At 40.7% G+C, this 25,479-nt stretch overlaps 1 protein-coding gene across 3 annotated transcripts; it reads left to right on the top strand.

Moving 5' to 3' along the window:
- Window positions 1–329: 329 nt before the first annotated feature.
- klhl17 (kelch-like family member 17) lies at window positions 330–18,001 on the top strand. Of its 3 annotated transcripts, XM_008413341.3 has the most exons (12): window positions 332–522; window positions 4,023–4,287; window positions 5,764–5,885; window positions 5,996–6,217; window positions 10,255–10,371; window positions 10,450–10,663; window positions 10,736–10,880; window positions 11,325–11,492; window positions 12,132–12,220; window positions 12,367–12,440; window positions 12,591–12,772; window positions 15,752–18,001. In XM_008413341.3, the coding sequence occupies exons 1-12, from the start codon at window positions 448–450 to the stop codon at window positions 15,978–15,980; spliced, it is 1,902 nt and encodes a 633-aa protein (XP_008411563.1). In that variant the 5' UTR covers window positions 332–447; the 3' UTR covers window positions 15,981–18,001. The 3 variants fall into 3 exon arrangements, with proteins under 3 accessions (XP_008411562.1, XP_008411563.1, XP_081465073.1); XM_008413340.3 differs by having other exon boundaries at window positions 330–522; window positions 10,255–10,663; XM_081608947.1 differs by lacking the exon at window positions 332–522 and adding an exon at window positions 860–1,284 and having other exon boundaries at window positions 10,255–10,663.
- Window positions 18,002–25,479: the final 7,478 nt, after the last annotated feature.

Below are 25,479 nucleotides of genomic sequence, written 5' to 3'. Positions count from 1 at the left end.
ATCATAGTCAAGTGGGAGTCCTCCGTTCTAACCAAGCAGGATGGAGTATGCAGCATATAAGCTTCATCCCCGCTTGCCTCGCAGGGTGAAAAATGGTGCGCACCCACAGAATTGATTTGATGTTTCTCGTGTGCGGGTTTCATTACTTGTAATTCTAATTTACTTAATATAGTTATCCCAAATATTAAATGCGCTCAAGGTGACACTTGTACGTACAGTGACTTGAAAAAAAAAGAAAAGAAAAAGCTCTTTCAAAAATTATGACTTAATTTGGAAAACACAAACTAATCCAAGTGTTGACGTCAACCTTTATATTTAACAGCCAGAGCTCTGCGTCCGCACACAAGAGTGAGCAGTGTTTTGATGCGGCACGTGAGGTTTAAATTAAATAATCCCAAACTGGGAGTCTAGTTTTGCTTCTCACTTTCTATTTATCCGTTGCTTTACATGACCACAAACCTGGGCAAGCTTACGAACCGACAGAAATCAGCGCTGTCACATCGACACCGGAGGCGGCTGCGGGTGAGGACTGCCTGCTTTATTTCTAGACCGAGCCGATTGTCAAACTAAGGCAATGCTAGTTTAGCTAGCTAGCACACACTGTAACAATAGATTTTGGATTAAATACTGCGTAACCTGATGCTGATGTTTCAACTTAGAAAAATAATGATATAATATATATCTAACGCTTATGAACAGCGTAACGTTACGTGTATAAATATTAAATCGCCAGAGCTAGTTGGTGGACGTTTGATTTTTTGTCTGGGCTAGCCGAAATGACCAACCTCCCATCAATAATACGGCTGTGGCAAACCCCGCCCTTTCGCGACAGCGTGTAAGTATTTACCAAACGCACTTCCTGATCAGACCAAACAAAAGGTGGCTTTTAACACTGTCTGTTGTGTTATCTTTTCACGACCACATTCTTTGTGTTGGGTTACCAGTTACTCGTGTGATAGGGCTTCATTAGGGTGTCTTTATTACTGCGGCTTTACACTGAGGCAGCCTGAGCAGTTTCGCTATTGTTACTCTGAGCTGAAGTGGCTCCACCTTAACAAACCGATGTCTGCTTTCATGCAGTTCTTTTTTTGCATTGACGTCAGTGCATACAGCACAAAACAGGGGCTTTCTTCATATTTCCTATGCTGCTGTGGTCAGAATATGGACAGAACAGCCAGACGATGGTACCGATCTTAAGGCAGCGTGACTGCGACAGTTGGTGATTTCTCTCCCATCACTCCGAAGAGGACACAGTGTCCAAGGATACCCGCAACACGACCACCGGTAAAGAAATTGGACCTCCATTCTTTCCTGCAGCTGCACCTGATGGGTGCTCTTGTTTAAAATAGATGTAGTGGAGGTTGAGGGTTGCTCAGATTTCACTCAAGAACAACTCTTCTGCTACAAAACATTTGTTTTCGACAGTGTCAAGCAGGATGCCAGCCAGAGACAGAAAGGAAGAAAGGTGATCAGCTCTTTAGTTGTGATCCAGTGCTGTCACATCAGGCTCAGCCTCCTGTGTGCACGTCTCAGTTTGCAGCAGTATTCCCTCTGGAGCCTCAGAGGGGATTGTCTCCTGTTTGTGGAGTACAGTTGGTGTTTCTGTGGTCTATTGTGTCTTGGAAAAATGGGATCCGGAGCTGGTCGCCAGGCAGCTGTGATGACATTTGAGATGTCGGTGGGACACTGGAGAGTGTGCAGTTGGGAGAGCTGGTGGATATTGTCAAGGTGCAGCAACAAAGATAGACTTGTGTTTACCTTGTATGTGAAACGTGGACTTCAGACTGGTCAATATTCCTTCAGGAGGAGATTGTGGGAGTTGTGAATTTGCTCTGATAATCTTAGCGGGTCACTTGAGCAGAAATCCCTTTTATTTTCACTGACATGTCAACTGAAATCTATTTAAAAAGGGATCTTTTAAAATGGTTGTAATGCTGCCTATATAAAAGCAAATGAAAAAGCCTGAACAGACATTAAAAAAGTAATAAAATAAAAAATACCCACACAATTTTTAAATATGTGTAAATCTGCAAAATCCTTGTTCACCCCCTTAAAAAAAACTTGGAGCAAGAGACTATCCAACTGAAGTGAAATCTAAAAGGTACATAGATGCCTCAGAGCTTGACCGTTCGCATGTCAGAAATAAAATCTTAAAGTTGATCCTGTGCAGACAGGAATGAAATTTTCCTGCTTTCTCATCCAAGTTAACAGCGTAGCGATAAGCTGGACCTACCAGAGCTTTGATAAGGATGGCTGGAGGTACCAGCTAAAGGTAACAGGTACCAGTCTGAAGGTAATAAAATCACAAATCACCATTTTGAGGTCACTAAATGACCTGAAAAGAAGCACTTTATCTGTGATAAAGCCTTGGCTTACAGAAACCTTTTTTTCCCCTCCCAAAAACTTCATTTGTGTCTGAAGGTTAAAATCAAGTTTAGATGTTGGCAAGCAAACAAAACACAGTTCAAGAGAAAGAACTGTTAGACTTTAATTGCACATTGATGTGAGGGGTGTGACGTTTCTTTAAGATGGAGCCAAAGGAGAGTTTGTGGAGTGTGAATGTTATGGGCCCAAGAAGAGAGCCTTGAGGCACTGTTCAAGAACGTGAAGAAGAGAGGACACACTCGCCAAGCTTACAGATGGGAGTCCAACTATTTAGCTCTAGAATTGTGTCAAAAGCAGTCATGAGGTCTTAAAGCAGAAGAACAATAATATAACCTGAATATAACATGAAGTGGTTATTAAAAACTTTTTAAAACGTCCACTTCCTAAGTTGTGAAACTGAAACTCCTCCATTTAAAATAGACTGAAGCTAAATGAACCTCGTGTATCTTGATAAAGGATTTTACAAAACCCGCTGCAGGGGTAATTGAACTAGTGTTCTGATGTCATGTGTGCACCGCATTGTTTGGGCCGTGAAGTAAATATCCTGCCATTTGTTTTTTTCTTTGTGTTTCTATCTATGCCTTATGACTAGTCAAAGAAGGTATGTGAGGGACATTAGCATTTGGGACACAGCGAATAGACCGGGTGGCTTAGGAAGGAGGTCTTTCATTTGTTTTCTACCAGTTGTTAGTTTTGGGCTCCAGCCAAAACTTGATTCTATGTAAGGATTTATGATTGGCATGTTGGCCTCTCAAAAAAAAAAAAAACATGAATCGGTCTGTGCTCATTAACTTGTATTCTAAGGTTTTTCTTTTCTTTAAGGTATCAAAGCATCAGTTAATGTATTTGATGGAAGTTTGTGTCAGATTGTTTTGAATACGACAGAAAAAGAAGGAACAATAAGATTGTTACTATCTATGCATCAAAGCATATGTCTCTAATATTTATCTCATTACTGAACTAAAAAGAGTGCACCAGAGTTGGTTGGTACATTTATTGGAAAAAAAATGATTGAGTATATAATATTAAATGGAGAATAAAAAAGTATTTTACTGTGCTTCACCAGTCGATCACTGATAACGAAGAAAGATGTGGATGTTGATCGATTGGTATATCTCCAATCAATTTTGAACACACTGATATTGCAATGACAATGTATTGTGGAGCCTTACTGTGTTGTCTGTTGCTTCCTGTGTGTTTACTTAAGATTCAACAAACACGTTTTCACATTCTCATACATTTTGCCTCGGAATAAGTCAGAAGAAATTGTAAATAATAATAAAAAATCTAATAATTTGGTTTAAGATTATTTAACGTAGAAAATACGTTACATACTTCAGATCCACTTTGACACTTAAGCTGTCAAAGTGGAATCTAATTAGACTTGACTCTGTCATTAAAACCCGTCAGCACTTTGCTTCCAGCTGCACTTTGTTGTCGTACTTTGGTTTCTGCCATGCTGGTCGGGCCTCCTGTCACCGCTGACGAGATGGCTTCTACCACCGTGACGATATTTATGATGAAGGCTCAGGACACCTGTCAAAGCACCTGCCTAATCCCTCAAGACTCGAGGATTCAAACAAGTAAGGTACTAATGAGACCTTTTTTTCTTCTTTTTTTTTTTTTTAACGTTGCAGTTGCCCAGTGTGCGGCCCAAACACAAACCCACCACGGCAGCACCAGGCATCATGATGGAGGGGGGCATGCAGCTGCTCAACCGCGACGGGCACAGCATCTCGCACAACTCGAAGAGGCACTATCACGACTCGTTCGTCTCGATGAACAGGATGCGACAGCGTGGCCTGCTGTGCGACATCGTGCTTCATGTCTCCAACAAGGAAATCAAGGCGCACAAAGTGGTGCTGGCGTCCTGCAGTCCTTACTTCCATGCCATGTTTACCAGTGAGTTGACCAGATCATCTACTTTAATGCTCTACTTTAGAAAAGTATTTAAAACTCTTGAAACCATTTTCACATTTTTTTGTGCTAAAACAATGTACAAAAAAGCAGTGTGCTTTTGTATTTAGTCCCCTTTACTTTTACGTCCTTCAATAAAATCCAGAGCATTTAATCAGTGAACGGCATCCCCGAGCGAAAAAAATGAATCTCAGTATAAATCTGTTCTGTGAACATTATTATGAAGACTTGGGAGCACAGCAGATTGGTCACGGAGAAAGTTGTGGAGAAATTTAAAGAAAAAACCCCCAAAACATCAAGTTTTGAACAATCCTCGTGGAGGACTGCTCAACCCTTCATTGGAACATGAATACAACTCCTCAGACATGCTCTGCTCTCGCCTCTGCAGACACAACTTGAGTTTTGATACAAACAACTACAAGAAATGTTTCAATAGTCACACAGGCGAGAGGACAGCTGAACGCGCGCAGCAACAGAGTCGAGAAGTTGTGTTTACTCTCCTGTTGCCATAGTGGAAACACTGATGCATATAAACACAAATCTCATTTGCAATTTATTTTCAACAACTTCACATTGCAGAGCCTGTTTGTGTGGAATTTTTTTCACAAGTGATAATCTTACTCACAAGCTTATATTGATTCTACGTCCATGTGACGATGTTGCCGGTGAATATTTAGCCATGCAAGTTGAGAGGTTTTGCTCTGCAACCTCTCGTATCGTGATGCACAGCTCTTCACATCCAAAATATAAGCATGGATATTTTGAAACGTATCCATATCCATATGGAAAAATGGGAAAAGCTTGTACAAACAAACCACTAACAGACACTATTGACTCAATTTTATTTTATTTTTTTAAGTAGGTTTAAAAAAAAAAAAAGATTCCTCTTTAAAATTATGCACTGTTGTGTGTTGGTCCAATATAAGATCCAAATAAAACACATTTAAGCTCATGGCCGTAACATGATAAAATATTAGAAAGCGTAAGGGATATAAATACTTTTGTTTTATCTGAAATCTGTCAAGGTCGGTCTTAGGAAGGCAGAGACAGAATACCCTCTGACTGCAAACTTCAAGCATTTCCTTTTGTTGTCGAGTTGAAGCCCCGACATCCTTTGCAGCTCATCGTTTCCTCAGCCCTGTTCCTGTCTGAGGTGCAGGTGGTCAGACGAGTCGCTCTTCAGACGCCGGCTTCTACACCTCAAACTGCTTTGCAGGAGCTCCTGCGTATTTCTGCTGTTTATGTTTAACAAACTAGCAAAAAAATAAGTCTCTGTCATAACATCTCATTAAATAGACGGGAGGAAATGAGCGGTGCTTACATTTAGCAGCAGGGTTGTGTACGTTAGCGGATGCCGTGCTTCAACATGACTGAAGAGGGAGGGGATTTTTATCGGGAAGTTTAAGGAGTAATGATTTGCTGGCCGCCGCACGGCTGATTTGGTTCTGTGTGGGCGTGCAGACGAGATGTCCGAGAGCCGGCAGACTCACGTGACCCTCCACGACATCGACCCTCAGGCTTTGGAGCAGCTCGTCCAGTATGCCTACACAGCAGAGATCGTAGTCGGGGAAGGTAACGTGCAGGTGAGGTTGAGATTTTCCTAAATTATTGGCCAAATTGAACATGAAAATATAAAAAGAGATATTACTCTTTTTTTTTTTTTCCCCCCACTTGTAAATTGCCTTGTTTCTAGACCTTGCTTCCAGCAGCGAGCCTGCTGCAGCTCAACGGGGTGAGGGACGCGTGCTGCAAGTTCCTCCTCAGTCAGCTGGACCCCTCCAACTGCCTGGGCATCCGAGGCTTCGCAGACACGCACTCCTGCAGCGACCTGCTCAAGTCGGCACACAAGTACGTGCTGCAGCACTTTGTGGAAGTGTCCAAGACAGAGGAGTTCATGCTGCTGCCGCTGAAACAGGTGGGTGGGCTGCTGCCTGTCTCTGCCTCCCGCTGTGCGCTCTGCTGACTCATCCTGATGAATTTTAATAGCGGTTTTCTGACTGTGGGCTGTGAAGCTGTCTACCTTTCCTGTGTTTTCCTATGAGCCGGTAGTCGAATTGGAACATGTTATATAAAGCATTCCCATTGTTTTTTTTTTATTCTTCAACTTTTTTTAAAAGAAACATTGAAACCAAAAAACTTTCTTGTATTTTATTAGGATTTTATGTGATAGAAAATAAACGCACTGTGAAGTGCAGTTACGGCCAAATTGTAGAGCATCTGTCGATCAATTTTCAAGTCTTGCTGCAGATTCTTACTCAAATTTAGATCTGAACTTTGAATAGGACATTCCAACACTAAAATAAGTGTCAATCTATAGCATTAGATGGCAGCTTTGGTTGTATGTTTTGCTTTTAACAGGTTTTCTTCCGTGATTGTCACATGTTTAGTTCTATCCATCTTCCCACCAACTCGGAGCAGCTTTCGTGTCCCTGTTGAGATGTTGCATTGACACAGCATGATGCGGCCACCACCATGCTTCCCTGTGGAGTTATGTTTTCAGGGATGGGGATCGCTGTGCGTCTCCAGTGGGACGGGCCCTGGATAAATGGTTGTGGGTGGGACATTTTGTAAGAAGCCACTTTCCTCCCTGTGTTTTCTGTTGACTCCTTTCCTCCCGTGGTATTATCATTCCTCAGGGCTTGTTGTCTGGTTTATCTGCTACATCAGCTCAGCTGAAGCACCACTCACTCCTGTTCGGGCTCAGCTGCAGCAGTGCTGCTGCTCCAGTCCTGGAAGTGGTAATTAGGTAAAGCCAGTGACATTTTCACAGCTGCTCTACTGTTTATAGAGCAAACAACCACGTTTACGCCTCTTGCATACCAATGAGGGTTTCTATTCTGGCTCCAGTATGTTATTGTCACCAGTTTAATCCAATTTAATTTTAAGAGAGATTTATCCACCAATTTACTAGCTATACTTATAAGTCCTTCAAGAGCAGAGATGGATATGAAGGATATACAAGTTATCAATTTTGCAGCTAATCTGTTTCTCATATTATCGAGTTAGCTTGCAAACCTGCAAATTGGTTTCATTTATCATCCTGAGCTCCTCTGAAGCCTTTTCTTATTGGATGAACCAATACATTATTTATGTGGTAAAATATGCAAGGAGTCCTGGATTAAATTAGTATTTGGGTGTTAATAGGTAATAACACATACTTGACACGTTAACTGACCAAAGACAAAGAAGGCTTAGTGAATAGAAATAAATGCAGTGTCAGTTTCAATAATATGTGCGGTGAACCTGACACGGTCCGCCTAAATATGAGAAACAGTTTGGGCCAAGGGCCTTTGATGGACTGGTGACCTGTCCTGGTTTTCTGATGGCTTCCACTGTGACCCAGAGGAGGATGAAACAAGTACAGAAAATAAATGAAGGGTTTTAAGAGAAAAGACCAGACTCCTCTTATTTACTGTGCTAATTGTTGTGTCATTTAAAGCACTGCATGGCTGTGGTATAATCACATTGGCCCTCGTTTGCGTATAGCCAAAAAATACCTGAAGTGAGAATTATTTTTCCAAACAGGTGCAAAATTATTAGGTTTCATTTCATAATGGCCATCAAATATATTATTAATGATTTTTCTCTATCACTGCACTCCACAGGCCACGGAAAGTTGTCGCTTTAGTTAAATTTTACAATTTCGGACTTGCCTGATTTACAGGAGTGAAGGTTTCCTGGATCTAACTGATGTTTTTTAATTTATTTTTTATTTTTGCAGAGTAATCAGTAGCTGCTTTATTTGGTAATTGAGCCTCATTTAAGGAGGAAAACCTGGAAGCCATGACAATGCAGCTACTTTCCACAACCTTTCAGGGCCATATTGGTGGAAGCGCATCTTCAAACTCAGCCCACTGTGGAAAACTAAGTCAGGGGTAGTAAAGGGGAAATGGCTCTGCTTTGGATCAGGTGCATCAGAGAATTTGCAGGTATGCAGGATATTGTACTATATAGTGAAAGTGTAAGAGCTGTCAGTTTTCAAACTTCAAAATTTGTACTATTAATTATTGCAAGTACACTATTAAAGCAAGATCTTACTCATTTGGAAAGATGTTTACTTTATTTATATGAGAAATGACACTGTTCCTATTTTAAAGGTAATTAAAATTTTTTTGGACAAACTAAATAAAATGTGGCATGATTTCTGGGATTGGTCAGCTAACAACATACTGTTCAAATTTAGCTGCTGTAACTGTTTAAAAGACCAATTATGATGTAAGAGGATTTTGTTTCTGCCTTAATCAGGATTGTCTTACAAAATGGGACTGTCCTTACTGCACCTTCCATCTTTACATTATAAACAAATTATTCCTTATTAGTTCTGGTTAAATCCCTTGAATTAATTGTCAGGCGATTCTTCAGATTTTGTCCGGACTCCTGGTGATGCTAAACTCTATCCCACTGGATTTTATTTGTTTGTTGTGTTTCCTGTCTCCAATCTTTGTTGTTGTTTTTTCTGCAATGTGTTGAGAGCAAAAAGCTTAGCACCGATGTCATTGGATTTAGAAGGATCCTCGAAAATGTTGCTAAAATTTCTAGTTCTTCTAAAGGGGAAAAAAAAAACCCGTCAGACGACAGTGGCTTAAAAACACACAGCTGCAGACACCGCTCCCCATTATCTCCATGGTTTCTGCAGCAGTGAAGCGATGACGCTCCATGGGAGTCGAACGCTAAGCCTCACCATGTTTCAGCCCTTCAAAGGCCTCAAACTGAATCTGCTCTCACTGTGTGGGCGCACGCCATTAAAGCACCAACAGTTAAGCTACATTAAAGCAGATTAAATATATACAGTTTTCTTCAGACTTCTTTCTTCTCTTTCCTGTGGATTTTTCCTTTATTCTGTCCACAGCTGGTCCAAATCTGCACCAGATCTGGATGTATATCCTCTCCGCTCTGAAAGACTCAAAGCTCACAGGGCTGTGAAATATGCCCCATATTTTATTTTATTTGTTATGTTCTCTGAGGGGGAAATCAAGAAGGCGTGACAAGATTGTGACTAGTCAGCTTGGTTGATGGCTCACTGATTTAACATCACACGCATGACATTTTGAAGCGTGATGGCTGTGTCTTAATGTCTGCTGAAGCTCATGTCGTTCATTCTTATTGCATTCCTTACTGCCAGTAAGAGGACGGTTACTACTAATTGTTTATTTGTAGAGTTTTTCTTCTTTAGTAAACTCATGTGATGCAGTATGTGCATGCAGAGGCAGCAGTGGCTGCAGGGTGGGGCCTGAGCGCTCTCTCTCTCTTTCTCACTCTGTGACTGTGGATTAGAAGAGGCTGTGTTCCTCAGCAGCAGCAAAGTGTCGCTGCGGCCAGGAAAGACGACGGCTGGCCGCTCCTTTCCCCCTGCAGCCCGGCCAGCTTAGCGCTGACCTGGGAATAGTGCCAAGCAGCCACTCAGACTGCTGCGTCTGTTTTTATGTGCTCGAATAATGGCAGCTTTAAATATATCGTGATAACGGCACAGAGACCATGATATAAAAACGGAAAGGTTTATGTGTGTGTGCGGGTTTAACTGGATTCAATCTGGATCGATTCCATTTTGGTGGCAATTTGAAATGAAGACGAGGAGGAGGAAGGAAGATAAGAGAGTTCAGCTGCAATAAAAAGCATTTTACCCGTCTCACATTTCAACAGCAGTTATTAACGGAAAGACAAAAGAAGATACTCAGTTGAGCTCAGTATGTAATCTTTGTCCTTCTACAAAAAAACTAAACTATGCTGAACACACCATTCACATGATGGAACACGTTGGTGGCAGCATCATGCTGTGGTGAGAGGGAAACTGGTTTGAGTTGGTGAGACAATGGACAGAGTTAAAATATTCAGATCAGCAGCTTTATATAAGTTTTTTCAGTATTTTTAATTTTATTGTTTGTGTTTTTTTATTAGAAAGAAAGCCCCTTTAGATGGTGGTGAAGCTGAATTTTACTTGTCGTGTTTCTTCAGGTGCTTGACCTGATCTCCAGTGATAATCTGAATGTGCCGTCAGAGGAGGAGGTGTACCGCGCCGTGCTGACCTGGGTGAAACATGACATAGACGGACGCAGGCAGCATGTGCCTTGGGTAAGTCAGGAGGAAAACGCAACCAATTTTTATTCCCCCACTTCCTCCGTATCGATCACCTCTGCCGTGTCTCACCAGCTGATGAAGTGCGTGCGGCTGCCTCTGCTGAGGCGAGACTTCCTGATGAGCAACGTCGATACGGAGCTGCTGGTGCGTCACCACTCGGAGTGCAAAGATCTGCTGATCGAGGCTCTGAAGTACCACCTGATGCCCGAGCAGAGGGGGGTCCTGAGCAACAGCCGAACGCGCCCTCGGCGCTGTGAGGGGGCCAGCCCTGTGCTCTTTGCCGTCGGTCAGTGTGCCCCTGAAAGATTTTTTTTTCTTGCATATTTAATGCACTTACAAAAATGAACTTTTGTTGCAGGCGGAGGCAGCCTTTTCGCCATCCACGGAGACTGCGAGGCGTACGACACCAGGACAGACCGCTGGCACATGGTGGCATCCATGTCCACCAGGCGCGCACGAGTCGGTGTGGCAGCCATCGGGAACAGACTCTATGCTGTCGGAGGGTGAGCGATAACACCCACAGAGGTGGCCTTTAATAAAACATGAACTGGTGCCAGGAAATAGAAGATTTGGGGACTAATCTTTAGTGCGCAGCTTAAGCGGAGGTCATTCCTTACCCTGACTGAAACACCTGTCTGCGTGTTTTCTGGCGCTAACTGCTCTGCTGAACATGGGCGATCCCCGTCTTATCACAGATCAACACACTGATATCTCAAGGTCTAAAAATGTCAGTTTTGTTTATTCAATGCTTTGACTTTTTACTATCAGACTTGTTCTTAAATAAAAATAAAGACAGACCATGTCTTTATTTGTTTGTCCTTGAATCTGACTATAACCATTTAATTTCCTTTATCTGCCTCTTTGCAACCTGTAGGCAGTAAGCAAAATTTCCTCAGAGTGAGTGCAGGAAACCACGCTGACATTCTGCAACAAACCTTTCTCTTAAGGTACGATGGCACCTCAGACCTCGCAACTGTGGAGTCCTATGATCCCATCACCAACTCCTGGCAGCCGGAAGTTTCCATGGGAACGAGGCGGAGTTGTCTGGGTGTAGCTGTTCTGCATGGCCTGCTGTATGCTGCTGGGGGATATGATGGGGCCTCCTGTCTGAACAGGTAAACACAGACTGAAATTTTGGCAAACATAGCTCCTTGACATTTTAAATCCACAGTTTATGTCCCTTGAAGTTTTCTTACAACAACAAACTCCCAGGTATTAAAGTTGTATGTCTGTAGACGGAAAAAAAAGAGATGATTTTCAAAATGTGCTTTTAGTTCCGTTTTGATACCCCTACATAAAATCTGTGAAACATGGTGGTGGCTGCATCATGCGGTGAGGCTTTTCTTCTAGTCAGATGAGAGCAGGCTTATGTTTTGTGGCTTACAAACAAAAAGCTGGGTGTGGTGGAAAGCACACAGCCAGAGCTACAAGGCTGGCCTACTTTCAAAATGCTGTGTGGCCGACGTCCAACACAGGACATCACCTTGAAAGACGACACCCTCAGAGTAAAATATGGTGCTGTGAGCGTCGTGCTGTGGCGATGCTACTTCAGAATATTTGTCCAATATGACTAAGCTTAAGCTATTTTTCAAAAAGGAATCGCCTCAAACAAATAAAAATGCAAAAAACTGCAAGGAGTCTGAATGGTTATGGCAGGACATTGTGAATTTGATTGTATGTGTTTCTTCTGTGTGGATCTGATGTTAGACTGCCAGAGTAATTTTAGTAAACGCGGATCTTTTTCTCTCTTGTAGCGCGGAGCGTTACGACCCTCTGACCAGTACGTGGACATCAATTGCAGCGATGAGTACCAGAAGGAGATACGTTCGAGTTGCGACTCTGGGTGGGAAGAGAGATTTAAACAGCTGATCTATTGCACGTTTATATCCTCTGATTTTATTTTAGTCTCAGAGATACAGAGGGAGTTGCTGCCTTGGTATTTCTCTGCTAATATTTACGTACCGCGTTTACTCCTTATTCTCCCTCCAGACGGCAGCTTGTATGCGGTGGGAGGCTACGACAGCTCCTCGCATCTGGCAACGGTGGAGAAATACGACCCGCAGGTAAACCGCTCACGAATGTATCCTCAGAAATGTTGGCTGCTTTAGTTTCACTGAACCTTCCAGTCGAAAACGCATCACTTCAGCTAAATCTGCAGTGCGGACACGCACTGCAGATTCTTACATTCTCAGCGTCTCGTTTTGGACACACAGAGCAACACGTGGACGGCCATCGCCAACATGCTGAGCCGGCGCAGCAGCGCGGGGGTGGCCGTGCTGGACGGCATGCTGTACGTGGCGGGAGGCAACGACGGCACCAGCTGCCTGAACTCGGTGGAGCGCTTCAACCCGAAGACAAACACCTGGGAAGGAGTCGCTCCCATGAACATACGCAGGTCAGTCTGCAGCAGCGCAAACACTGGCAGGTGATGTCGCGTCTAAAAACCGTAAGAAACCCAAAATGTAAACATCACGGACAAACGGTAGGAGCCACGGCACTTAAAACATATGCAGCATTAGTTATTTCAAGCAACAACCATCAGCTAAAATAAGTAGCATAAAAACAATAGACATTTATTTGGGATCTTCTACAGATTAGGGCAAAATAGAATTAATCAATGAAACACAACATGGATATAAAATGTGAAATAAGTGCACAATGAGGAAGAAAGCTGTGAAGAACTGGATGGTTCTGCTTTGGATGGCAATGATATTGTTCAACCGGTTATAATGTAGAACACTAAAACACTTCCTGCAGCAACTGAGACACTCCTTCACTTTTAGCTCCTTTCACTGTCCCGTGCAGGGAAGCTTTGTCAGCCATGTTGCAGCAGGAAAACCTCACTGACCCACTGTCGTTTCTTTAAGTATTACAAAGTTAGACATTTTTAAAGCTAAACGTGTTTTTTTTAGTTTCTCTTTCTCTATGTGGTTTTTGGCTCTATGCTGCGACGTTGAAAGATTTGAGAGAAAGAATGTGGGAGAGACGATGAATAACCTGGATTGTTTTCAGCAAAGCTAATGAAATGAGACACACCCTAACCGGCTGAACCATCAGGATGACCCAGTTCTGCCTCCTGCTTTAGCAGTAGGAGGCAAGACGACACCCTGAAAGGGCATTGACATTTCACAGATATCCCAATTTTATCCTTCAAACAAAAAGCTGCAGAAAACTCTTCAGTCATTCTAATCCAATAAATCTTTTAGTCTTCTATAAATAGCGATAGACGATTTATCGGTAGTTTGGGGACAACATTTTAAGGGAGTGTGTTGGAAATGTGTAGGGCATCAATTAGGATGAAGAGAATGGAATAGCAAACCGCAAATAATTTATTCATGGATAAATTGAATGAGCAGACATGAAAAAGTAAACCAAAAAAATTCTAACAAGTTTGTAAAATAAATTTTTATTTTCTGTTCTGATGGTATCTGCTGCCTCTCACAGAAAAGCTCAGGTTTGTTCAGGTTAACAGCTCTGATGAGTCTTAGTCCTCCTTTGATGGGACATGGTAAAAAAACAGATTCAGTCTAAGATTAATGTCGTCTCTCAGAATACAGTCACCTTTTTCAGAGTCGGCCATGTCTTTTAAGAGAAGATAGCGGTCTGTTAACATTTGCTGCAGGTTTTCTCTGTTTGGTGAAGGGCAGCTAGAAAACTACTCTGTTCAGTAGGTCAAACTTCTCTTTATTACAGATCGGTAAACGTTTAACTGCAAGGGAGGTTAACTTCCTGAGGAAGTAATGTCTTTGTTGGGCTTGTTGCAACTGGTGAGTGGCTATGGTTCAGCAGAAATTACTGAAGTTAATCCGGGGGACGAGGGGGGTGAAGGATTGAAGAGTACCATCATGTAATGGAGGCGTTCTTTTGTAATCATTTTTAAAAATCTAAAGGCTTTCTTGTCAGGTAGAGCGATTTATTCATCTGCTTTTTGCAGCGCGTCCAGCAGAAAATCCTGGAGTAAATAACGTTCCTCTGTTCAAACTAAAGGATTTCAGTCCTTTCATGTCTTCTTTTCTCTTCTGTCCTCCTCCAGGCATAAACATCGAACGACATCCCTTTCAGAAAAAGTCGACCTTTTCTCATGTCTTTGAAAACGAACAGTGGCAGAACAGGCTCGTGTGCACACGTTTCCAGCAGCCTGTTGGCTCCGATCTGCCTCGTGCTGGAACGTTTAGACACAGCAGCAGATTCACTTGTTAATACACAAACACAAAGGTTCATTTCGGGATGTGAGAGAATGAAAACCCGATAACAGCCCATGAATGACTCCTGTTCGTCTGAGGTTTTTTTTTTTCCTTTAGTGTCTGTGAATATCCATTTACGGTATCCAAAACATCCCACTGCACTGATATATCAATGTGTATAAAAAACATTTGATGCTATGTTTTTAAAAAATCATGTCCAAAATACACCTAATATGTATTTCACTGGGTTTTTCAAGTGGTAAACCAACACCTAATAGGATACATTCATGAGGTGGAAGGAAATTATATATCTTGGATTCAACACTTGAAAAGTGTTGTGTTCTTCTCCTCTGAGCGTGTTGGACCACTTCTTGCTATCATCATGGCTGCAAGTTTTTTTTTTGGGAGGTATATTCTTACCAGCTTTTGCATATTTATAGACTGGTGACTATTCATTTTTGCAAAATGGTTCAAGCACAGTCAGACTGGATAAAAAGCTTCTGCGAACATCAGTTTTTAACCCTTGCCACAAACTGTCAGCTAGATTTAGGTTTAGGCTTTGACAAAAAAAAAAAAGCATTCCACCCATACTCAGAATAGATTTGGAAAAATTTAAGAAAAACATGAATAATTTCCTTCCACCTCATACTTCTGCCTTATTTTGTGTTCATCTAGAGAGCATGTGTCAAAGTCGACGCTCAGGGGCCAAAACCGGCCCACCATAGGTTTTCATGTGGCCTGCAGAGCCACATAAATATGACCTTCATGATAATAGTTTTGTTCTAAAATATTTTACAGGTCAAATCAAAGCAGTTTTTTCTGTATTATTCCAAACTACAGTTATGTGAAACATGCTTATTATTATTACATTTTAAGAAATTATCATTGAACATAGAGGAAGCTATTTATTAATATTTTAAGTTTAATAGGTAGTTTTGTGAGGACATTCTTCTGCAGCTGCCCCTTTGAGAATATTTGTGATCTTGAGGTGACCGGAAATGAAAGTGAGTTTGACGCCCCTGATGTATCATAAAACGGCATAAAATGTGGTTGGAAAGTGACAGACTGTGCTGCAGTCTATGGGAGCATGCCACAGTACCAAGACTGAGCAATACAGAGCTGTAATAAAAATTTATTTCTAATGGAAGACCTACATATTGTAATATTTCTTAATATTCTGATTTTCTTAGGAGCACTCACGACCTGGTGGCTATGGACGGGTGGCTATACGCGGTGGGAGGCAACGACGGCAGCTCCAGCCTTAACTCAATCGAGAAGTACAACCCGCGGAGCAACAAGTGGGTTGCGGCCTCCTGCATGTTCACGCGGCGCAGCAGCGTCGGCGTGGCGGTGCTCGAGCTCCTGAACTTCCCGCCGCCTTCCTCGCCCACCCTCTCAGTGTCCTCCACCAGCCTTTGACACGGGGTCGCCGTTTGGCTGACTTCGGCCGCCGCTGCTACAGCCCAGACTGGATCTGGGAAGAGACGCAACTGTTCGGTGTGAGATGAGGAGGAGGGACTGCTGGGAGCGCCGAGGGGAGGGAGAACTGAAGGCACACCGTGCGAATGAGGCCTCTTTATTTGGTACGGTACACTCCAGAATTATTAGCAAACTTGGTTAAAACGCTAGCCAGATATGCTTTACATAGCAACTAAAGTCAGCAACTTTTAAAGTAATAATAAAAAAATACTTTGTCATATGATAATAAAAATATTATTTAATATATCTTATTAGATGATAAACAACTATTAGTATTATTAAATTATAATAGTTTTAGTTTTTTTTTAAACAAATCATTACTTCCTATTATAAATTTTTTCTTTTTGTTTTTGCCACGTTGCTATTAGCTCTGAACTGCACCGTATCTGGTCTGGATTCCTCAGAGTCTCTCCTGAATATCAAAACCATACCCTTCAAAACTTATTTCTTAAAAAAAAAATAAAAAAAACTAGAATAAAAAAAGTTGTGCCCACCATGATAAGTGTTTGACACACATATCGTAAAACAAGGTAGGCACTTTATTCTGTAATATGTGCTGTAACTTTTTGGTTTGATGTCGTAGTTCCCTGCAAAACTTTTTTTTTTTTTCATGTCAAGAGTTTTTCACAATATATATAGATATATATATAAAAAACTGAATGATTTTACTTTTGGAATGTAGCTTTTTTAGTGGTCGTACCATGCATGACTACGTATCGACACAGAAACCCTTCCACCCCAAAAGATGAGAAATGTAGTTGTAGTTCTGCTGTGCCACGCTAGGTGGCAGTAACGGGCAATGTTTAAAAGCGCTGCAAGAAAGCATGGACACAAACAAGCTAGGCCCTCAGAACTGCGAATGAGTGGATCTTTATTTATATAAAAGAACGAATAATACAGAAGTAGATGTATTTATAAAATATAATATATTCAGTTTTAAAGACGCTCAGAGAAAGAAACGGATCCAAGCGGTGACTATTTAAGAGTGTTTTAAATATATTTATTTAACGTGTGACGTGCATGTCACACGTGCATGTAATGGAAATGACAAAGAAGAATGTCTTCGTCTGAGAGAGGCTTGTGTGGGTTTAGACTACGAGAGGACTGCTTGCTGTGTTATGATGTGTGGCGATTCATTTGCATTTCTTAATGTTTATTCACTGCCACATGACCCTGGACCTCACTGTACACCTAACAGCATTTATTGTGTTTGCCTAAATTATTTTTCAAAAACACATCGAGGTGCATTGTTTTCCCCCTCAAGCTGGATAGACTTGGCTGGTGGATGGTAAACTATTCCATTTATTTAAATTGAACCATATCTATTTTAACTGTGGTTAATAAGTTGGGCTTTGTTTAAACAGTTAAAATAATAAAGAAAATGCATTACTATTGCATAAATATCCCAAGTAAAATCTACTTTGTCAAATTGATCTACTCACATTGATCATTTTGTCCTTTTTTATAAGTAATAGTTGAGTTCAGCTCATGTGTAGTGCAGTGATATCATTCCAGACTTCTAAGAAGTTGCCTTTTCTCCTTATTTTGAAGGATTTATCTATCCGTTTAGTTTCTCTCTCGCTCTAAAACTACCTTCAGTTTCATTAAAGTGTGCAAAGGCGTATGAGGTAGAAGTGGAGCTCTGATGGCCTTATAAAAATGTGACTACTCTGAAAAGTGATAACAAGCTGCACAAATTCACATAAGACTAAAAACTAAAAACCTCCATTCTCTGGATTGAAATGTACATATATTGCTTAGTTTCTGAGTTCTGTTTGTGCAACGTCAATGTGACTGTAGACTTTTTTTCTTTTTTTTTAAGTTTGTGGTTGGTGTTGTGATACGTGTTTATTTATATGTTTGCTATTTATGACAGACTTTAATATGTTGAATTTTGCACTATTGCGAAGTGGAGCAATACAGTACACTCAAAAATGGAAATAAAGATGTTTTCAGATGTGGCAACCGTCCTGATGTGCTTCACTAAAACTGCAAATAAAGCAACGGGCTTCTGTGGAACCTGTGTGCAACTGTGCATGGGAAGAGCAGCTGGATTTCCTTGAAAATGTTCTTACACACAAACTCACTCTCACACACACACACACACACACACACACACACACACAGCAAAGGTTGTGCTGCGGAGCGAGGTCGTTGCTAGGTTCACTGTACACATTTCCTTGGTAGGTTTCCAACATAACTCGTCTATCACAGTGATTTAAACGGACAGCTGAACACTCTCACTTTCCCCTTCCTGACCTCAGTCACATGGCATTCACACCTGTGGCTGCCCCTAGAAACTCCCGGCCGGATCGCCTACAACTGCAAAACCCAAATATCCAGACGCCAAAAGTGTAAGACTCCCAAGTTTTTCACGGGGAAAAACTAATCTATTCATCTGTTCAGATTATTTACTGAAAAGAAACATGTTGATGCAACGAATGCATTCCAAATGACTGATGCCACCACAGATGTATTTGAAGTAAACATGAAGCTCAAGGTTTTGTTTGTTTTTTGTTTGTTTGTTTTTTACTTTAACTATGCCTTGGCTATCTGCCAAATAGCCAATCTTCTAAAACAAGAAATGTGGGTGAAAATTATAATATAAACATTCGACAAAACACCACACTTCTTCGAATCAGCAAAAGGTAAGGGAGAGAAAAGCCACTAACTCGAGTTTAGATGTCCATTCAACATGTATAAATCAGGTGTTTTTTGTACAGAACAACTGTGGGGCATTCTTTTAACAATTTTGCACAATTACATAAAAAGAAGTCTTATCAAGAAAGTAGGATTTTATTTTTTACATGCATGTCAGAAACACTGAGTCAAACCTGTGTGCAAATCTACCACAAAAATAGTGAAGTCCTATAAGATTTGTGAATGGGGCTGATAAATGTGGAATTTTAATTACGCCGATTCAGTAGAATTTCATACATGTGGAGGAAGGTGATCTGGTCAGACGAGACCAGGTTGAACTTTTTGCCCTACATGCAAAAACATTTTTTTGTGGACTCAAGCTACCTCTGTACATTATCTTAAACACACCCTGCCCATCTGTAAACACAGTGATGGTGGAATCATGCTGTGGGGAAGCAGTTTCTCAGGTCAGATGTGGCCAGAATTTTAATTTTCTTGCCTACATATAAAATGTGGTGTGGTGGGATGTTCATTTTCCATCCGGAGCTACAAGCGGAGGTTAAAGAATATTCTTGTTTTGGAATGGCCTAGTCAAAGTTCAGACCTACAACCAATTGAGAGTTTGTGACAAATTTTGAAAATTGATGTTCAAAGATGCTCCCTGTGCAGTTTGATTTAGTTTGAGGTATTTTTCAAAGAGAAAAGCAAAAAATAAACAAATAAATAAAAATAGTCTAGATCTGTATAGCTGGTAGGGATAAATATAAAAACAACTTATATTTAACAGCAGAGAAAGGCAGTTTTTAAAGTACCAATTTAAAAAATATACCTTAAATGTCCCCCTTCTTCCACTTCTCATTTATACGCCACTTTGTGTGGTTTTAACCCCTTCATTGTCCTTGAAATATTTGTGGTTGTAACCTGGCAAAATGTGAAAAAGTTTAACGTCTGAATACTTTTGCGAGGTCCGTCTTACATTTTCTGATATGAGAATTTCCTTTTCAGTCAAAATCGGCATAAGATTTTCTATACAACATATAGTTTCCCACAGAATCAGCCTCACAGATGTGTCGTACCGAAGCTTTAAAGACTTCTATTTCTCGATACAAGCCTGATTGACGTGATCACCATAATGAATTTCATCTTGGCCAAGACAAGACTGAAGCGCCCCCTCAATATGCGATCCACCACATGCATCAGAACTTAATCAGCTGCTGAGTGTCTCTACCTGTGGCTGAGTGTCTCTACCTGTGGCTCATCTCCTCGACTCTCTGGATGCTAATGAGGTTACAGCTTGTCTAGACCAATGTTCTCCCTCTGACAGAGCTGCTGCAGCTTATCTGCCACAGCCTCCCGTTTCTCACCTGGCGTCCCCGTCTGCAGGCCCTAATCAGGCTGAGAGGTTGGAGCTGTCGGCATGCCGACAATGCCGTATCACCATGACACTTTCTCAAGCACTGGATACAAACTTTAGTAAGTTGCAGTTCAATAAAATCTACTTTTAATGCAAACCGAGGGCAATTTGGTGGCGAGCAGAGCTCAAATTCCTCAGCAGATGACGATTATGCTTTACGAGATGATTTCGAAAACATTAGAATAAAACTATTCATAGTCTAGTTGTCATTTCTTTTTGTTAGCCCTAACTATAAAGTTACCTGAAATTAATTCTTGTGTCAGAATCGGGTTTTTTTAAATTAGTGCTGAGCTTGTTTTTGGAAGGATTTCCTGCTTCTTTTTTCAGTCTTTGTTTCCTGGTAGATCTAGTTTTTTCCACCTGACAGATCTGGCTTTATTCATCAAGATGTTTTAATAAGTGCCACACCTGCATTAATCTTCTGATTACCCCCATCATTCTTTCTCTACTCCAACTTCCTCCAGCAGTATTTTTTACTGCCTGTTATTATTCTTGTCGTATGCACGGTTGCTCCCAAGGTAGCGCTGCGGGTGGAGTTTCGCATCGCACCTGCATTTTTACCATTTGGTTTGGTGATATCCAGAGGTAGATAGTGTCTAAAGTAAGACTGTAATTGTGACAGAGCTGATTCTGTGAGAAATAATTACTTCTTAAAGTGAACCATTCAGAACCTTCACTGAATAAATTAAATACAGCAAAATCATGGATTTTAAGGTTTTTCGTACATCTTTGCCAAAGATATCAGTAAGCATGGCACTGCGTGTCATTACTCTTTAAATATTACTGATAATGATAAAGGGCATCAGATGCTTATTTACTTTTGAATATCTTTTTAATGCTAATCAAAGGTGTCTCAGCCAAAGTTAGTTTCAGTTGCACCTATTGTATTTTTGTTTAGTTAATTTTTAAAAGACAGTTTCAGTTGATTTCTGCACATTTCTATTTCTGACAAATTTATTGTTACGTGCTGCTTTTACCAGCAAGTAAAAGCAGCTTCATACTTACTCGTTCTTTTGTTTGTTTTTGATCATGTCCGTGAGCAGAATGTGGAAAAAAGCTGAGAAACTGAAACCGAATCAGGCTAATCATCCCTTCAAAGCAAATCTGGGGTCTAATTACGCTTTTCTTTGTGGTTGTTTTCTGTGAGAACTTTAGCACCTCAGCCTCTCAGGTGGACGCCTGATGTTTGGGTTCACATATCCAGACTCCGTTTTAGTGGCCTGAGGTGTCACTTCAGCACTAATGCAGTTACCCGCTGAGTCTGGAAAAACACAGCCGAGTAATTTCTCAGGGAGAGACAAAGTTCAGCCCACCACACACGGAGACGGGGTCCAATAGAATGAGAAATGTTTCAGCTTTCAGTCTAGAGCTTTCAGTTAGATGTGGCGCACATAAAAAAGAAAATGAAGCAAATAAAAAGTAACTCTACGGCATACGAACAAGATAAATACGTTTTTCAAATGGCTGTTGATGCAAGCTTAGCATTTGGAAATTATTATAGAGTTGTTGGGGTTTCCCTTCCCAGTGAAAAATGAGGGACAAATATTAGGATTGATCAATGTAGTTGCTATCTGCAGTCAGTATCTTACCTGGTTGCCATCGGTGTCGTCTCAGTTTGGAGAAACAGTTTAGTCGTCGAGCTAGAAGGAGCACAGCTGAAAAGAAGATGATGCAATCATGACGTCAATCTCAAAAGATGTCCATCTGATGAAAAAGCAGGATAGTGTTCATTTGAAAATTAGTTTTTTTTGTTTTTGTGTGAAATCTTAATGTTTTTATTCAACCTTTCTTCAAATTCAGACATTAGCATACATTTCCTGAGTATTTGGTAGGAAGTGCCTTTAAACCATGTGATCTGGGTGAACTTCTGGATGTCCTTCCATGAGCTCCTCACATTAGTTTGCTGTAATTTTTTGCCGATTGTTTCTGTTAGATCTGGTTTAACTGACTCAGGTTTGTCGTCAGTATTGATCCCACAGGTTCTCAGATCGGCCCACACATTTTCTATGGAACTGGAAACACAGCTTTGTGATGGTCACTCTGAAGCTTTGCACGAAAGCTTCCTGGCTGATGTTTTGAGAAGCTGCTCAGATATTTCCACAAAATGTACTTTCTCCCTTCTGGAGCAAAAAACTTCACACATAAGGATTCTTCCCCTCAGACAAGCTTCATCGATTTTCCTCCAAATGTGACGCAATTATGGCCAAACTCTTCAATGTTAGCTTCATCTGAAAAGTAGGCTTTTTGTGCCCAAAATTTTTTAAACTAATCTGGCTTTTATGCTGCTTTTACAGTAATGGCTCCTTCCTCTGTGAGTGACCATTCAGTCCGTGCCGGCAAAGCACTGTGGACAAGGAGACTCTCTCACTAGCTTCAGCTACAATCTTTACAAGGTTTTCAGATTTCGTTCTGAGGTTGAGAATCACATTTTACACCAACAACAGTTCACCTCTGGGAGACAGAGCACATATGAGGCTGGACGTCCCCTTAGCATTTCTATTAGCATATAATATGCTGAGCAGATGAGTGTGGCACCTTCAAGCATTTTGAAATGATCAGGGATAAACTGGGCTTCCAAAGTTTCGCAATTCTCTTCTTGGTTTCTTTTGCTTTTCCCTTGATGTCACACAAGGAAGCAGTGCAGGTTAAAAACATCCACAGATGAACCTCCATGTGATTAAAATGTTGTGAAATCACACATTTGCAGTGCACAGAGCTATGAAATCTTCATCTGGGCTTTCCCAAACCTTTTAAAGGATTGATGACCTAGTGTGTGTAAAGTCTTTTCCAAAAAGCCTTTATGTAATTATTCAGGCATTTAGCAAATAGAGCTGCCGTAATCTCTTCGAACTAAAACAAGATTCTGCTTGCTGACCACAAATTCATAGAATAGAAATTCATAGAATATTCATAGAATATCACTTCAGAAATTTTTATATGCTTTTAACTTTAACCATCAAGCAGCTTGCATTATCTAACAAAAGGTTGTAGGTACAATAGTTGCAACATACCACAATTGTATTCAGTGCTATGCTAACAACACCTGAAAAGGAAAAGTAATAATGCTAAATTAAACATGCTAATGTAGGGAAGTATTGTTACGTTCTCTCTGTATTCACCAGTTGGATTTTCCGAGATAAACAGTCAGATGGCTTGTAACCAGTGACACACATAGTCAATACATAATCATTTCATATTTGAACGCATAAAATGGAAGAAACACATTGTTGCGATGTATTGATAAAAGTAGTTGGCAACAAAACAAATAGCGGATCCCACTGTTAAAATCTGCGGTCAAATCTGAGTAGTAAAACAAGCTTCAACTTCGGTTGGACGTCTGCCTATCCACTTTAACTTTGAAGCGCAGCCTCTGGATGAGATTCCTTAGAAAATAAATATTTCACCCAGCGGAAAGATTCAACTGAAACTGATTGGGTATCGTCATTACCCCATACCGGCTGGTTTGTTTTTATGATGAGCTCAAGGAGACATGAGTCACTGTATTTTTTTTCCCCTTTTTTATGGTTTGGTGGGGAAATGTCTTTCCATTTCTTTTTTTTGAACAGCGGAACAGAAACGTGTGTTAATGTCTGCTCAGCATTTCTGCTAAATTTCATCATTGGCTGAGTTTCGCTTAAAGGTAATCTTTAAATTAGCCAATCAAATTAGAGGATTAAGTTTCAGCAAGGCTCAACAATCAGGGGCTTCAGTTCTGCTATTTTCAGCGTGGTGTTTTTATGTCGGGTTATTGTTGCCAATGTGTTTCTATAAACTGTAACCGGGAAGGTACATTTTCATGCCTTGTTTACATTGTTAAATAAGCTTCTGTAAGAAGGTTATTTAAGAAATGTGTAAAATCACAGCAACATTTAAGCTAAAAAAAAAAAAAAAAGAAATGCATTAAAAGCTTTTTTTTCTTTCTTTCTTGTTTACTACGACTTTAGCTACTGTACAGGTCTAGTTTTGAACTGTGAGCTTATAATAAGTGTAGAAAATACACCTAATAATCTTATCATTGTAATGTTGCCAGAACGTCACATTGAGGTTTTTAAAAGCCTCAAACTGAAATGGAAAATATTCAGATGGATACGTTGAAGACACATTTAGGGTTTTCTTCCTTTTCCCATGATAACGGGTTGCGGTTGGCAAGCGCGGTTGGAAACATTTCTCATGAATCACAGCAATGCTTTGATGGAATTCCAAACACATGCATTTGTGTGACAAAATATGTAGGAATCAGTTTCTACTTAAAAGGTGCAACATTCAAAGTTACTTTTTTTCCTCTTATTTTTTTTACCCCTCACAGACTGACGGATCTTAGCAACTCTGAAATCCATGGTCATCAAACTTATAACAAAAATGTAACCAGGGTAAATACGAAATTTATCCTGGTTAAATTTCATTAGTTGCATTAGTTTCCAACTAATGACGTCATTTTTTTTATGAGAGAAGAAAACTTCCTGACTCACCTGGCTTAATGAGAAAAAAAACTATTGGTTCCTAAACCTAACATGTGCCAGCAGCAACTTCCATCAAACATTAGTAATTCCTGGCAACAAGTCTTTTACATCGCTGTGAAGAAATTTAACTTCACTCGTCTCTGCAGAATAGCCATATTGGAGGGTCTTTAAACAGCCTATTAAAGACCATGGCAGAGTATCCCATTAAGTCCAGACTTTGGATAGACCACTACAACACAGTTTTGCTATTCAGAAGTGAACGGGCTGGTGTGTTTCAGATGCTTTTCCTTTTTCATAACCCAAACGTGCGATCCTGGATGGACCTTCTTAAGAATGTTCTTCTTCTAGAGCTGAATTCATAATTTTATCAATTACAGCAAGTTGTCCAAGTCCTGAAGCAGTAAAGCATCTTAGGCCCATCATGCTACCACCGCTATGTTTGACTGCATGATGTCTTTTCCTAGACTGACTGTGTGTGTGCTGATGAGGGAATTTGGCTAATTGATTTCAGGTTTGTCGAAGCAGAGACACATCTTAAAGTCCCAGGAGAGCAAATCTCAAGGTCTGGACTTGAGCACTCATTGTCTACAAATGTTTTTTTTACAGGCCTGTATTTCTTTATTTATCAAAAGGTCATCAGTCAGGGGGAAAAAAAGAAGAGAAAAATCAGGAAGTTAAAAATAAAACTTATCTTATATGTAGCTCACATAACTTTTGACTATCAAATAGGAGATTTTAAAAAACGTGATCTGGACCTGACAAAGACGCTCCTGTTAACACCCTCCATGTCTGTTGGAGCCTCAGGTGCATCAATTTTCAGCCGGCAACTGGTTGAACTGGTTGAAATTAACTGACAAACCGCAGCATGCGTTGCAACGCCATGACAAAAATGCAGCAGCTCACCACAGCGCAGTGACCTAAACAC

This window comes from Poecilia reticulata, chromosome 7 (assembly GCF_904066995.2).
Source record: "Poecilia reticulata chromosome 7, P_reticulata-male-v2, whole genome shotgun sequence".
Taxonomy (NCBI): domain Eukaryota; kingdom Metazoa; phylum Chordata; class Actinopteri; order Cyprinodontiformes; family Poeciliidae; genus Poecilia; species Poecilia reticulata.
Note: the sequence above shows the minus strand (reverse complement) of the source record. Positions and strands in the feature narration are given on the sequence as shown.

Excerpts from the sequence above, each read along its gene's own strand:
- klhl17 (XM_008413340.3), top strand. The coding sequence starts at position 448 with ATGACCACAAACCTGGGCAAGCTTACGAACCGACAGAAATCAGCGCTG. Across the intron at positions 5,886-5,995 it reads TCGGGGAAGGTAACGTGCAG|ACCTTGCTTCCAGCAGCGAG; the intron begins GTGAGGTTGAGA and ends CCTTGTTTCTAG. Across the intron at positions 12,773-15,751 it reads GCTCCCATGAACATACGCAG|GAGCACTCACGACCTGGTGG; the intron begins GTCAGTCTGCAG and ends TGATTTTCTTAG.